The sequence below is a fragment of the Podarcis tiliguerta genome (assembly GCF_965153285.1).
Source record: "Podarcis tiliguerta genome assembly, chromosome: 12".
NCBI lineage: Eukaryota > Metazoa > Chordata > Lepidosauria > Squamata > Lacertidae > Podarcis > Podarcis tiliguerta.
In genome coordinates this window covers 22,317,025-22,333,365 of record NC_139545.1, presented here as the reverse complement: position 1 = coordinate 22,333,365, position 16,341 = coordinate 22,317,025, and the positions used below count along the sequence as shown (strand labels likewise).

Here is a 16,341-nt window from a genome sequence, read left to right as displayed (position 1 = left end):
CCCCTCTTATCCAAGCAAAAAAAAAACACAACAAAAAACAACAAATGAAAGTTTAATGCTAGAATTACCGTAAGTAAAGTGCATTTGTTGTTAAGTTTGTTTTCAATAGAATTACAACTAGAAAAGTCATAAATCTAAACTGTGTTAATGCAAACCAAGATTTTTTCCACTTGACTATATGCTCAACCAGTGAATGTGACCACCTCATTTGTTAACAAGTTATTTTTAACACTGCACATGTTTTGAAAAAGAAGGGAGGAAGAGGAAATAGCGCTGAATGGGCCAGGAGCAGTGTAGCATGCACAGACTTGCATTAGATTTAATTTTAAGAACAGTACTAGTCAAATTTTAGTTAGAAATAGCTGCAGATGATTATATAGCAAAGGCAAAGTTTGATTTACAGGAAAGGTGAATGTATTGATATGTTATCTCTTGATAATCTCATACTATAGTTAGTCAAATGTTATTCAAAAAGCAACATAGCAAGTCAGCCTATGGAAGCAAAGGGGAACAATAGGACATTCTCATTTGTTTAATGTGGGTGCCACAACCTATGAATGATGGTTAAGGCTATTTATGGTAAAAGCAACAGGTACTGTGATGGGATGAAGAGCTGCTTGTGTGTAAACTGCAAGTCCCTCAGAGTTTGAACAAGTTCTCAAACCTCTGCCTGTGACGGAGCCCCTCCAGCATGGCTGCGTCAATCGCTAGCAGAATCCGAAAGTGGTTGCTTTCGGAAACGTTTCCAACATAAAAGCTCCTTAACGGAAACACGTCTTCTGGACTCTCTGCGTGACAGTTTCCGGCGAGGAACAGGTGTCCCTATAGGAGGTCCTGAGACCTCCCCACTGTTTTCGCTGGAAGCGTCTCTGAGCCATTCCTCCGACTCTCCTTCCCTTGACGTTCCTGTTCGCCCCCTACTGGTTCCCTCTTCAGCTGTTACGTCTCTCTCTACCTCAGAGAGCCTTTGCACCTCCTGTCCTGCCGATGGCAGTTCCCTGACAGGTACCAACACAGGGAACCAGACTGACTCCATGCTTATTCCTGGCTCCTAATGCTGGTCTTCACAAAATGCCTCAGAAAATGTATACAATTCATCCTGGTCCTATGACATTCATTGAATGACAGGTGTGTGTCACCAGATGGAAACAAGCCCATGGGATAGATTCAGCTGCCCACTTATGATCTAGGTCAAACTGTAGAAGAACTGAGTGAATGACAAGCTAAGGGGCAATCTAGATATGATGTGTACCTTTAACAACCTCATCTCATCTCTCTCTCACTCACACCCACACTCTCTCTCACACAGAAATGTCTAGCTAACTCCTATAAATTCTGATGAGATGTAGAGAAGGATGCAGTGACACCACACATGGACAACCTCTCTAAAGAGGCTTGGCTGGTGTTTTCTGAATGATCTTCTCAGCACCAAGTGAATATCTTTTTACTCACACAGGCTCTTTAACTATGTTTTAAGTCCATAGTATAAGGCATTTTAATGCTGCCGCTACGCAAGCAAGGTTTTTGATGTCTTTCATTGTTTGCTTTTAACTATTATTTTATGTATTGTGTTTCAAGAGAATGCTCATTGATTTACATAATGCACCGAGTATGCAGAGATGAATTTGGGGTCAGAAATAGCATGTTGGCTTGCACATCCCTTTCCCATTTCTTCAATGAAAAGTTGATTAGTAGCGGTATATTGCGTACTGGAGTCCAAACAAATGTTCACACTTTAAGGAACTGCAAGCACCTATATGTTATCCTACTTAGCTAGTCAAAAAATGATAGCTAGCTCCCTGTTAAGCATACACTAGAAACCTCCAACTTCTGTCCCTGGGGCACATATGATGGCTGATATTTTACATTATTTTATACAGAACAGGAATAAATATCAAACCTATTTTACAGTTGGAAAAGCATCATAAGGCAGAGCATGATACTATGTGAAATAAATGGACAAAATAATATGTTAATATTTTCTCTGCTTATTTATCCATATACCTTATCAACATGAACCACGATAACTATCCTAGATAGGATGTTTTTAAAATCTAAAAATAAAGAATAGGCTTACCATCACTTAAAGTTGTAAATTCCAGGAAGTGATATTCATAGAAAATATCTATTTTGGTTTCTACTTGAGGCCTCTTCAAAGTTGAATAGATGTTACCAGGCCGCTTTTCATCATGTTTTTCCAACTTGTTCAGTCCGCAACCCATTGCAAAAACTGGTGACAAAAAGGGATGGGAAAAACACTAGTTAGTTCAAAGTATATCACCCGCCATGAATAGTCTGCTTGGAATCACTGTATTTTCTGTAAGCCTTGAAACAGCATGATTAAATGGTTCAGACATTTAGGAGCTATATGTAATCTAATACATCAAACACACTTCCCATTTAGAATGAATTGTAATTATTTGTTATAGTTACAGCTCTCAATTTTTGTTATGCCCTACAGAACAGTGTAAAACATATCCTCAATTTGTTTTACATGTTATAAAACAAACACAACATAATAATACTTTGAAAAATGCTGTAAGCCTAGAACGCAAAGTACCTATTACACATATACAGCAGACTTGTTAAGATGTGACACAGATGTGATATAGTACCTTGCAGCCCACCATTAGCACAGGCTCTTAAACACTCTCTCCATGATTTACTGTAAACAATAATTTACTGTTATATCAATATGGTTAATGTTAACTAGGATTGTCATTGTAACCATGGTTTCAAGTGGGTTTACAAACCATGAGGGCAATCCAAGACTGCTTTAAACGTATTCACACCCATGCCAACCAATTAAACAGTTAAAGAAACCATGGAAGGTAGGGCAAATGTGCACATGGGGAGAAGATACGAGTCCACAGCTTTGCAAACCACTGTTCACCCAATTATGTTTGCACTATGCCTACTATTGAGATTCTGGTCACAGCAAACAAGAAATCGGAGTATCCTTAGTCATCTTCAGTTCAGAGCAAGACCAAGAACTAGCAAACACTGGAAACCAACACATGCTAAGTATTAGGAATATATGTAGTTTTCAGCAGGGGTGCCAACTTGAATAAAATGGGGGGGGGGGGCAGATAAGCCCTGCCCTGTGTAATTGGTCACATGATGAGATGCGCGCGCGCGCGCACACACACACACACCATTTGAATGTCAATGCCCATCAACTTGGGGAGCAGCCCCCTCAAACATTTTATTGGGGGGGGCGATGACCCCTCGGCCCCTAGGAGTTGGCTCCTATGGTTCTCAACACAAATAGTCTAAATATGCATTTTTATGCCATTCAAAACTTAAAATCTAATGAGGTTTAGTTTCTAGAAAAGGAAATGGTTTGCTACAGATTGATCTAAGAAGGAGAAGAACTGCTAGAAACGGTATCAGAACATTTTTAGGGATATTGTTGTTGTGCAAGAACCCCATCAATTTTATCAAAATACTCTTACCAGGATGTTGCAGAACCACAGTTGCACAGATTTGAGATCCTGTCCCCTGAACAAGCAAAAGCTCTGCCAGAACCTAAACACTTGTGCAAGGAGAGGAGCCAAAATTACACCAGATCTTTTAAACCAATTTTCTGGAAAGACCCACACAAGTGGCTATTGGTAGGAAAAGGAGCATGCACTAACTAAAATAATTGAGCATATTTTTAAAAGATCATTCTCTTATAAGTCACTTACACAAATCTTGGAAGACCAATAAGCTTGCACAGGCCCAAGGAGTGAAAGGCACTACCAGTTCTGGCCAAAGTCTGGATCTGCCCAATTCAGGCTGACCTGGGTGGATCCAAGCTTTGGATGGATCAGGTTGAGACAGCTGTAGATTGCCCTGGGTTAGATCAGCCCACCCAAAGCAATCCAGGGCTCTCAAAATGCTAAGGGTGATCAGGCAATTGGTGGGGGGAGTTGGTAAGGAGAACCAGGCAGCCTCTGCAAGGTTTAAAGAGCAGCACAGGGCTGTTTGCAAAAGGGCTTTGAAACAGCTCTGCACTGTGCTTTGGCTGTGTATGCTTGCGCCCTTTGCTCACACAGCCAAACTTAACTCTTTGCTCCCCAGCTGCTGAGTGGAAGGTTCAGTCCCGCTTTATGCAATGTGGTGGCAGCATAGGAGCAAAAGAGATGTGCATCTCCTTCCCACACCAACTGTATCTTTAATTAAGATTTTTAAACCCTGATTAAACATGCAGTTGGGTGGGGGAGGCAAGCATCGCCTTCTCCCTCCCCCCCCCCCGAAAGTTTAATAGGGTTTCAAACCCTAATTTGAGAATAGGGCTGGCCCCTGAATGGATTTTCACATCAAATCCAGGACAATTCAAAGTGGTGGATTGGGTCCCAGACTGGATTGGGGTGAGGGGCTTGCACATCCCTAACAACTACACAGAGTAAACTCATTGAATGTACGTTACTAACTTAAGTTCATTAATTTCAGTGGTTCTACTTTGAGTGAGACCTCTTCAATGCCCAAAGCATTTTTAAACTGCAAATATTACAGCACAAGCTCTCTTATATGGTATATACTGACGCAGGGGAAAACTCATATTTTATTTAGATTAACAAATTACTCCTCCATGAATGCAAGGATCTTGAGACTCTTAAATCATTCATATGTTCGACCATATGGATAAAATAAGACGGAAAATCTATCTCTGATTGTATAACCGTTAACAGAATTAATATAAAGATACACATGGAGCACCAATTTTGAATGAATAAGCAACATAAAGGGCTACAATTGAATTATTTCTAATGCCTCTTGAGTGATGAAGGAGGGTCACAATAAGAGCAGAACATTGTCTTCCCTCCCTCTGAGATTTAAAAATGAGAACACTCATCTCAGCAATCAGCCAACTCTGAAATCCTTCATTTATCATTTCCAAGACAACTGGAAACTAGTTTGAATTATTTCTTTCTAAAAAACTTTTAAAGCAATAATTTAAATATTTACATAGTTACACTGATATTAGTCCACTAAGCATTAAACCAAAATATAATACATAAATACATACAGCTGCAGAGATGACAGGATGGGAAACTTTTGTTCCATGAACTTCCTTAGGACCTTAGCCTTTAAGTTTGCAATGATAGTGTAAAGTGAAATTTCCCAGAATCACTGTGTAGTTTATATATCATATTGGAGCTACTACAGAAAAATCTGGAAAAGCTGCAAAAGGATTAAAGAAAGTTTCCACAATTCAGAGGAAAATCTTCTAGACCGAGGGAGGAGGGGCACAGAACCTCAGGCAGGGGGTGGGAATGTTGCCCCCAAGCCTCTCTATCTGGCCCTTGAGACTCTCTCCATGCCACACCCTTCCTCTTAGGAAGCACTCGTTTCTGGTACTGCTTCATACCCTCCTTAGTCAGTTCCAGACAACTTATGTATTGAACATTCATCCGGATATATTATTATTATTATTTTGTACCCCACCCATTTGACTCGGTTGCCCCAGCCACTCTGGATGGCTTCCAGCATATATAAAAACATAGTAAACATAGTAAAACATTAAACCTTTAAAAGCTTCCCTGTACAGGGCTGCCTTCAGATGTCTCCTAAAAGATATATTACTCATCTGCTTGGCATCTGATGGGAGGGCATTCCACAGGGTGGGTGCCACTACAGAAAAGGCCTTCTGCCTGGTTCCCTGTAGCTTTACACAGAATACCATGGTAGCTCACACTGCTGTGTAAAAAACCACCAATGAGGAGTTTAGACAACATTACATCAAACAAACGTTACTCCACACTTCCCAGTGTGTTATCCTTCTACATTCCTTATAGCAAAAAGTTGAGGTAAGGAAGGGAAGCAGGTTTGTTGCACAGGAACTCCAAATCAACTTTAGTTGTACAACCTGAATTTGCTGGTATGTGACTGAATCCTGCTTGTAATTTTTTAAAAAATATATAGTTTGGAAATACCCCTTGAGCATTTTCGCCTGGCTGGAACTCTGAGAATACTTCTCACTTGATAGGTAGAAGACAGAGAAGAGAGTGTGCAGAAACTAGCCTATTGTAAAAAAGATAAAAACTGCATCCACTTTCACCCTTGACCCTGCTCACCACTGGCATGCCCAGATGGGAATGCGGCCTTTCAGCTGAAAAGGGTTCCCTGGCCCTGCTAGCCCTTGTTGTCATTAGATGAACAGTAACATCACCTCTCCCTGCCAAACCTACACAGCCACGTGCTCCTGATTGCTCTGCCCAAGAATAAAAAGACCTTTATTTCTGGTGTTTTATTATTCAAATGTAACTCAAATAAGGGTGCCAGGGACCACCCCACTGCCCCTGGTATTTTCCTCCTCCATGGATGCAGGATTACATGAAGATAACTATGGCTGACTATAACTATAACTATAACTATAAACTATAACTATAACTATAACCACGGATAACTATGGCTATGGAGGTTAACACCAAATACATTACTTCTGGTAAATGACTGACCACAGCTGCTAGAGGGCCGTGAAAATTTGTGTTCCAGGCTTTTAAGACTCATCTACCCATGTACTATCTGAAACTAAAGGGGTGTATTGGTTGCCAGATACAATTTTTTTTCAGCTCTCCTACCCCCACTACTTCCTTTTTTCATACCTCACCCAAGATTACTTGAATTGATTAGTTTACATGATACTACAGAAGCCGTGCTAATGTCTAAATTGTACTATAAAAATATATACACAATGATAAATATATACACAATGATTTATGTATATAAACATAAATATAAATATATCTTGGCTGTTAGTCCTGGGGGACCTGTTTCCTGCCTTGCAGGGCTTTTTCCACCTGCTCTGGGAGGGCAGGTCCCTGACTGACTCCAGCTACAAAAAGCAGAGGCTGTTGAAGAGGGTTGAGACTATCCTGGCTGTCTCTAAGTGCAGACCCAGGTCATCAAGCCTGAGCTTTCACAGCTGCTCCCTTGCCATGAACCAGCATTGGCAGGACTAGCAGAAATAGCAGCAGAAATGTTATATTTGTATGATAATATTTTATATTTGACATCCTTTAGTAATGTTTTCTTTTGAAATGCTGAAGATAATTGTTTTGTTAACTTTACTGTGTTAAATGTGGATTCTGTGGTTGACTTCCTTTGTAATGTTTTATTTTGAAATCTTTAAGATAATATTTTACTTTCCTTTTGATTGTGCTGCTTTGAATGTGTACTTTATACTGTACTTTAAAAAAACAACACCTGAGATACAGCACATTTTCGTTGCAAGTCAGAGAACAAGTGAATGGTCCAGCCAACCACCACCTACCACATCTCTACTGTGTACCAACACAGTAAAAGAGCAGCAAAGACCCAACCAGCAAAGAGCAACATAACTCTCCTACTACCTTGTGTCATATTATAATTTGATGTTCTGATCAATTTAAGCAGAACTTAAGAGATTGAGCAATAATGACCAAACTAGATGAATATTCACATGACTTCCTCACATGTCAATGTTCAGAACATCAAATTTGGGACTGAAAGGTTACTTTCGTGTAACTGCCCCATGGTTCCAAGGCACTTCTCCTTTTTCTATGCAACAGAGCCGAGTCACACACATTTATCTCCATCAATTTGCTTGCACATTTAACTACTCATGCTGGTCTACTTCCATAAGTAGTATTATATCAGACCACCTTTAATGAGGTACAATAGCCTTTTCATGGCAGTAAGCCAGTGGTTTAGTCTTTGCTTGTTTGGAGTGAAACAAACCACAAGCAATGGTTTGCATGTAACACTAAGTCATTGCTCTGGTTTGCTTCCTCCCAATGCAACAAAGGGATGGCAGCAGGTGCAATTTGAGTTAGTATGCACCAACGCGGTGTGCCAACACAGTTGCTTGTTCCTAGTAAGCCATAGTGTGTTTCACTCTGTCTTATAAGTTACATGTCGACCAAGCCAATATGAAAATCACTGGTTATAAAAGAAAATTCATGATCCCATTAGTTTCATCTTCTGACATTACACCAATCATCTAAGCACATAACCTGCACAAGATTCAGAAGAGAGAAGGCTGAAGAACAAGCATGAACTTTCAGATGAAGCAGCACTGGCAATGATGAATATGACAAAACTCATGCAAGTTTCCCCCTACTAATTTGCCTTGTCTGCCTCTATTTCCAAGCTTTCTTGCAGATTAGATTTACAGTGGTACCTTGGGTTACAAACACCTTGAGTTACAAACACTCTGGGTTACAGACTCCGCTAACCCGGAAGTAGTACCTGGGGTTAAGAACTTTGCCCCAGGATGAGAACAGAAATCGCACACTGGCAGCAGGCCCCATTAGCTAAAGTGGTACCTCGGGTTAAGAACGGTTTCAGGTTAAGAACGGACCTCCAGAATGAATTAAGCTCGTAACCAGAGGTACCACTGTAATTCTTTACACTGTATTATATTACAACAAACCAGGTGACTCATAGTTCTACATAGAAATTCATTCTCTGCTCTGCTAATAATGTTTTGGATACTGTCCTGTGGGTGGAAGGAAGGAAGAATGTAGAGTTCAGAGCACAAATGCTAAACTTGTGGAGAGCTTTACAGCAGATCATTAGTGACTTTCTATTCTCCCTGTTAAACAGATACATTAACAGAGCAAATAGAACAAATCTACATTAACCCTCATCTATTCACAGGTATACAGGAAATAAATGAAGAAAAATGAACATATAAAAAGGCCTAACACAACAGGTTACCTAGATAGAGAGCCATCATGTTTTTCAGGGGTCCATAATCTTGTCTGGCTTTACTGTACAAGATAAAAATTGTAACCTCCAGCTCCAGGCCCCACCCCCTGTGCCCTGCTATTCTAAAGGGAAAGGTTGGGTGGGACTGTGTGCTGTTCAGCATTGCTCCCCCAAAGTCCACAGGGTGTCTCCAAGTTGGAATGGAAGCTGGCTGCTCATCAGGCTTGCTAACAGGTGGTACTACACCAGCCATTATGAGCGGATTTGTTGGAGCCTGATGATTTTGAACTTCAAGTTTGCCAAAGGTCACATTTTGTTAGGATTAAGTAGCACAAGGTATGCCACAAGCCTCAACGGAAAGAGACATAGAACAGTAGCACTGAAACTCTGCACTCCTCCACACAAAAAACATGAAGAGCAATTGCAAGATGTTATGTCAATGTGTTTAATGGTTAACCCAACAAGCCTCCCATGATAGTTCCAGGAACTGCATTACATAGACACTTGCAGCAGCGATGTTGCAGTATAGTTATGCTGCATCAATTATTCATCCAACAGATTAACTTGCATTTCTAAAGTGATATGGAAAATAGGAGTTACAGAAAAAAAAAAAAAAAGGTAATAAAGCTTTCACACTTGAAACCACTATACAGAATTTTCCTTAACATTTGCCATTCATTAGTTATGACTAAATATGGCCCTCCAAATGTTGCTGAACCACAACTCCCATCATCCATGACCATTGCCATGCTGGTGGGTGATGATGAGAGTTGCAGTCCAACTATAGCTAGACTTTAGCCATCCCTGGCTTATGCACATAGGCACATATACACATATATGCAAAGCTACATTGTTTCCCCACCTATGTCATGATAGGCAGAGAACACCACAGGTCAAGTAGTTCAAAACAACATTCCCCCCCCCCCCCCCGGTATTTTAAAGCTGAATTTGTCAGATGCCTCAAAGTAGCAACAGAAATTAAAATAACATTTGGAGATGCTAGCAAATGTAGTCACATCTGTGACCAATAGGATTGTGTAGCTGTAATACATCTTAGAGCTTATATCCCAATGTAAAAAGCTGACGCTAATAGATTGGAAACTACTGTGTAGAAAAAGGCAAATATAACAAGGCTGCCCCAGATCCTGCACATTTTACAAGGATTAGAAGTGTCAACCCTACTTCAACTACAACATTTTAATGGTCTTTGCAGAAACTGAAACAGAGAATTTCTCTCTACTACATAATAAATATTGATTGGTAAACATTCTAATTGGGCCTGCAATCCTCTGCACAGTAATACTCTTATTGTACTGTTTTGATTCCAACAGAATTGAAACAGCCTAAAACATAAGCAGTATTGCAGCCTGTATTAATATAAAACACAAAACAGTGATTAGTCGAAGGAAGGCAAGTGGAGTAACTTTTTGTTTAAATTAAATAAAATGGCCATTAGATTTTACAACTAAAGACTTTAACTTGCAGTATAATTAAATCTTAGCTGAAGCAAATTCTTGAGCGGTTCTTTTTTTTTTAATCTATCACCCAGTTCACTCAGCTGGCTTGATTGTTCAGCACTGCCTTGCAGAAAGATGTAGTTCAATTTGTTGCCCCAGATGGGATTAGAAAGTGCTGCAGAGTTACCATGCTGACTCCTATGAAGGAATCAATGTTGCCTTACATCACTTAACGGCAACCCTCTGGCCAATCTAAAAGCATCACACATGAGCTCAAAGGGGAGTCCTATTCAGATTCCATTTTTCAAAAGACTGTGATGTACGGAGAGCCTCAAGAGTCAGGACACCTCCTGGTTCAGAAAGGGATGCAATGAACTGCTGTGGTGGGAGGAAATAATACTATAATTTTCATTTTCAAGACAAACATTCACATGCAGCCAAAAGCATTATTATTCACATATTTGCTATGTCACCAGAAGATCTAATATTATTGTTGCCCCATTAATGCCTAACAGCATTCTATCTGGGAAACAAAAAAATTTGCAGATGCAATGCAAACATTATTTCAAGACAGACAGAACATCATTTGAGTGGAGAAGTCTATTATGACCCCTTATATTTAATGATTCTATTGAAAAGCATTTATAGTATAAAGAGTAAGTGAAGATTGCAGCAAGATGTTGCAGTGTTTGCTATCCTCCTAACAGGAATGCTCATGTTCAGAGTTTCAGCCAGGAAGCTATGTCCTCTCAGTTTTGTTTTTTTCTTTGTAGCTGACCGCCAACTTTCTGTAGCTACTGGTCCTCATAGGGCGATTGTTGCTTATGCTGTTTTAGAGTTTGTTGTACTTCAGCAAATTGGGGGGGGGTCCCCTCTTCTGCTTCTCAGTGCCCCCATCTTGACTCAACTTTTGCTGGAATTTCATCATTTCACAGGGAATGATATCCCAACCTATGGAAAAGCATTTCCTTCACTCATAGAGTTATCTGCAATAAGCTCTCGTCATCCTCACTCACTTCAATAATGATTCCTTGCTACCAGAACCAGAGTGCTCTTAAACTCTTTTATGGAATTCAATGCTAGGTCCACTGGGATAGCAAGAGTGGAACCAGGCAAGATTGTAGAAAAGGGAGAACATCTCCCTTGGGGTCACTTCCAACTCTACAATTCTATTATTCTAATAAATTTTACACCTGCACCCACTCATATTAAAGATGGTCGTGGCCAAAGAGGCCATCTGAAGCAGTTGGAATTTTTTTCAGCTCTTCCTTAATTCAAATCATGGTTCATAATACAGTACACATATAAAACCTATCTACTGGAATCAGTAGCTCATGCCAAAGACAAGCGGTCACTATTTATCCTATATGACAATTACAAAAAGTTGTTGGTTATAGAGAAGCTTCTCCTATCAGGCAAAATGAGTACGTTTACAGTATCGTGCCAAGTGTGTTCTGAAAACACTAAAAAAAGTCCCTCCCCCCACAAAAAAAAGCCAGTTAAGCATGAAACTGCGAGACAACAAAGTGCTGTCATGTCTAAGGGCCTTACCTGGTCTATCATGACCTAAATTAGCAGTCTGTGTGGTACAACCACAACATCCTTTAACTATGGGGTGGTTTCGTTTCTGACACTGAAAAGATGGTGTTGGATCCAGAGGTAATCATGCTTAAAGTAGACCCTTTGAAATCTATAAAACTTAACGTTAGTGATGTTAGTTATCAATGGGTCTACTTAATTAAAGTCTTGATCCAATCCAGTTTTTGAGGTGCACACCTCTAAAGAAATATAGAGCTGGCTTTTAAGTCTCTCTCTCAAACACACAAACACGCCCAAAACTTTACCTAAATTTATCTCAAATAAAGCAATGCCAGACTCAAATATCAACAAATGATGTGCTGTTACTGCCTAGTCTGGACTACGTCAGGCTAAAAACAGAGAAACAAAATGGACCAGTTTTAACTTTTTGGAGGTTTTAGATTTTTTTGAAAAGTAAATCTGTGAATGCTCATTTGCTTGATGGAGGCTAAGCAAAAGCCAACAGCAGCCTCTTGAAGGGGGATGGAGAACCTGTGGCTGTTGGACCAGCTCCCATCATCTCCCAGCCATCATGGCCAACAGCAAGGGACGATGCAAGTTGTAACTCAGTTATACCTGGAGAGCCACAGGTGCTCCATGTCTGCTCTAGACAGGCTGAGAGATCCCCACTGGTTTCATGAAACCTGAGCTAACAGCCTCAGGCTTTGGCCCTTAAAGTTCATATTTATTTATCCTTGTTGTGGAAGTTTGTGAATAGAGTCATTTCCAGACCTTTCAACTGACGTCCAGCACTTTTGATGAGACCCTCGCCAGAAAAGGCATCAAAGCGGAACATGTACTTCACTGTCTCGTTATGATTCATGAGAGACTTTCACAGGGATGATACCAAATGACAGTGAAAGACAATGTTTCCACCCAACATTTCTGCCTGTCCTTTCAGCTTATACCACCCACTGGGGAAATATAACATCTTTAGCGCAAGCTGCCTGTGGCAAAAGATTAAGGTTAGTGTATGTGCGTGCACATATGCATGTGTGAGGGAGGGAGGGAGGAGGAAATTAAGCCCACATTGTTGCTGTACACCAGTAAATGTGGTACATTTTACACTTATTGATGACATTCCCTCTCTCTCCATTTGTTTTTCGCAGGCTTTCTAATCTTCACCTAGCAATGTATTCCCGCATCGGGTGTGGGCACACCTCCGAATTTACAACATCCAGCAGCTTAAATAGAGAATACAAACACCCGTGCTTCAATACCCCCTTCTTATAGTTGCAGACTCCTATAAATTAAGGTACATAGTACAGATAGAAGAGGACCATTTCCCAGAAACTTCCAAAAGAGACAGAAATGCAAGAACACAGCCCAAACACAAGCACCCTCCTCCCACTTTTTATTTTTACCTACCCCAGATCTTTCAACAGAGACAGGAAAGCAGCAGAGACCGTTATCAGTCCTCCTAAAGCAAATGGGTTTCGTCCTGCCTGAGTGAAAGAAGCTTGCTTCCCAAAGACAGCAAACATGCAAAGCAGGCAGGCAGGCAACCGGACCACCTCGTTTCTCTCAGGCGCTCATCTGGTTCGACTCCGGATTCCAAAGAAACCCAAGAGGGGTGGAATCCTTGGCTCCACTCCGAAACGGTCGGCCCGTTGCCAGAAGCGTTCAGTCAGTGGAAGGCGGAGTTTTCTGCGCCAACGTTACCACTATTATTACTACTACTGTTATTATTATTATTATTCTCCAGAACAGGCAGGTCGCCCACGGCGCTGTTTCAAAAGCGCTCACACCTGTCCAGCAGGGTAGGGTTGGTGGGTGGGTGGGAGCTGAGGATAATAATCATAATATCACTTACCCGCTACCTACCTATCAGACACGCACACTTTCCTCTCCCGCCTAACGGTCTGAAGTTTGGCGAGGCGCTGTAAACGCCTGCCAAGAGAAGGAATCCGGATCAACGAAGGCGACGAGGCGCCCAAACCGCCTGCCTTGGCTGCCCCCTTCCCCTCACGACAGCCTACCTGAGAGGTTGCTCCGGAGGGTCTTCCCCCCCCCCTCACCTGGGGCTCTCTCCCCTTCTCCCTCCTGGAGGCCGAAGCGGATCGACTCCTTTCACACGCCGCGCCTCCCTTCGTTTTTCTCTCCCTCACAGCCTGAGGCGGGAGCCCGCCGAGCAGCCGCTCCCCGCGCGCTTCATCCCCACAGCCGCGAAGAAAGTTTGCTCCTCTCTGGACGGGGCGGGCGCTCGGAGGGGCTGGCTTGGCGGCGCTTCAGCAGCAGCCGCCGGAGGAGGTGCCGCCGAAGCGGGACTGGGAGGCGCCTCGTGTCGGGTGGGGAGCGGCGGGCGCAGCCCCTCTCGCTCGGCCCCGGGGGGATCCGAGGCACTTCCTCTTCTTCCCCACCACCCCACCCCGCGAGAGGAAAATGGAGCGGAGGCGAAGCCGGGGGACGACGACGCCTTCCTCGCACGCCTGCAAGAAGTCAAGCTCCCAGAGCAGGGCTCCCCGCCCGGCCATTTCTCCCCGCCCAAAATCTGAGATTCCTCCCAGAGTTGCTACGGACGAGAAGCGCGCGGCCAATCCTAATCCTGCTCGTGGGGGATGAGCTCGCCTCCAAGGAAACACGCGCAGCTCTTTGCGCTTATCCTTTATATTTGTGGCCCTTTTGCTGCTGCACAGGGGTGGCCGATTTCATGCTGCCCCTCAGTTTGGTGGAAGATAAAATACGAGCTCGCGACATGGTACTGAAGCTTGGGTGTGTGGGGGGGAGTTGCGCCCCCCAATCAATAAAAATACATAGCAAACTGAGGTTCTGCCCCCCCCCATAAAAAGCCTGTCCCCCCCCAACAAAAATCCAATGTACACCTTGTATTTTATATTTCACGTGGCCCACTTAGGTAGGCCTGTGTTGCCTGACACGCCCTTCAGAGCCCTTTCAGAGTGAATGTCGCTCATGTCATGACCCCTGAAGAGACCACCTGGGTCAAGGTGGGCAGGGACTGTTTGGGTGTGGCACCTTTGCCCTGTAAGCTGTTCAGTGGGCCCTCCCCAAATGGACAACTGCCTAGGCCCCTGAAGAGCCTGCCCTGAGCGCTCAGACACTCTTGAGTCTGCTGCTTCAAACCATGACGGATGCAACATGGAGGGTCGGGGTGGTGCAGTGGTTAGAGCGCTGGATTCAGCCATGGGGAGACACAGGTTCAGTCATGCGCTGGGAGACCTTGGGACCGTCGCTATCTCTCGGCCTACACCCTGTCTCCTAACCACCAGCCCCCTTTTCCTTGCTTCTTTTCTCTTGTTAAGATCATAAGAGCCCCATGGCCGTTCAGTACAGTTTCCTGTCCTCACAATGGCCAACTGAATGCCTGTGGGAAACCCACAAGTAGGATCTGAGCATAGGAGCATTCCCTGATCCTGGGATTTCCAGTAACTGGAATTCTGGTTCCTTTGGAATTGCATCTCCTTCAGCCCCCTGGTGTAGGGTCAGGAAACCTGTGGCCAGCGCGGGATTTAGGGTAGTGTAGGCAATTCTTCCATATATGGCACCAAGCAGAGGGGGCGGTATTATTATTATTATTATTAGTAGTAGTAGTAGTAGTTGTAAAACACATATTTATACAGGTACCTACTCAGATGTGGTACTCTCAACCTGTGGTACTCTCAAGTGCTGTTGGACTCCAACTCCCATCAGCTGCAGCCAGCATGGCCAATGGCCAGAGAAGATAGGCCGCATTTGGAGAGTTACAGCTTAGCCATCTCTGATGTATAGAACTGCAGGCTAAAAATCCTGTTCAGGAGCATGGACAGGGAGCATACTATTGCTTCCAGCAGTTATAATGAATTTCAACTCGCTTATTACTACCACTTATATTTTTCTTCAGGTATAAGGAGGTAGGTGAAGGTGCAGAGTTAAGGCAAAAAATCACATTGTCTCTGCAGGGGAAAGCGTATTAGTGAGCCTACTCTTTAGCATGGATGTAGCCAGGATTTTTGTTAGAGGGGGCAGGCTTTTGTTAGGGGGGGGGCAGAGCCTCAGATTTGTATTGATTTTTAGTGATTTGGGAGGGGCAGCTGCCCCACTGACTCCCCTTGGCTACGCCCATGCTCTTTAGGCTTGTCATCTTACTAGCCTAGAAGTTAACAACTGAATTCAGGCTTCTTTCCATCAACTAAGTCCTAGTCCCTAATAAACTGCTTAGATGCTCAAGTTTGTAGGAAACATGTTGCTTTCTATTTTGCCTATATGGAGGAAAGTGGGTCCTACCATTTGGAAGTGGGGGTTTGTCTCTTATGGCACATGCTATGCTACCAAAACCACTTTATCTTTATCACCTGAAGAGCACTATTTGCATTTTTCTGCTGCAGGTACTAACATGTCCTGGACCATGGCTGATATACAAAACAGAAAATTACAAATTCTGATTCAAAACAGGTTTACTCAGAAGCAAGTTCCACTCAGACCCACTGCGCTTGTAAGTAAAATGTGTTTGGAACTAGCCTAAATGCAAGGCTGTAACTAGGATAGGATAGACTGTACGATACTCTCACTTTACATAATAATTACCATCTAATTAGCCTTTCTAACCTTGCTGTCATGTGCTATAAAAGACTAACTATATAGGGCACAGGCTCTTCTAAAGGTTTTTACTCGCTGCCACCTCACAATAGAA

At 42.7% G+C, this 16,341-nt stretch overlaps 1 protein-coding gene across 4 annotated transcripts in view; it reads right to left on the bottom strand.

The window, feature by feature from the left end:
• RFTN1 (raftlin, lipid raft linker 1) overlaps positions 1-14,223 on the bottom strand; it is a 100,288-nt gene extending 86,065 nt beyond the window's left edge. Inside the window, exons 1-2 of one of the 4 annotated variants that reach the window (XM_083404964.1) lie at positions 13,733-14,223; positions 2,078-2,230 (exon numbers count right to left, since the gene is read on the bottom strand). In XM_083404964.1, coding sequence (XP_083261090.1) covers positions 2,078-2,222 — 145 coding nt within the window. In that variant the 5' untranslated portion in view covers positions 2,223-2,230; positions 13,733-14,223. Of the gene's footprint in view, positions 1-2,077; positions 2,231-13,082; positions 13,251-13,538 lie in introns of those variants that run through there. The other 3 variants (XM_083404965.1, XM_083404966.1, XM_083404967.1) reach the window with 3 other exon arrangements.
• Between the last annotated feature and the right edge of the window lie 2,118 nt (positions 14,224-16,341).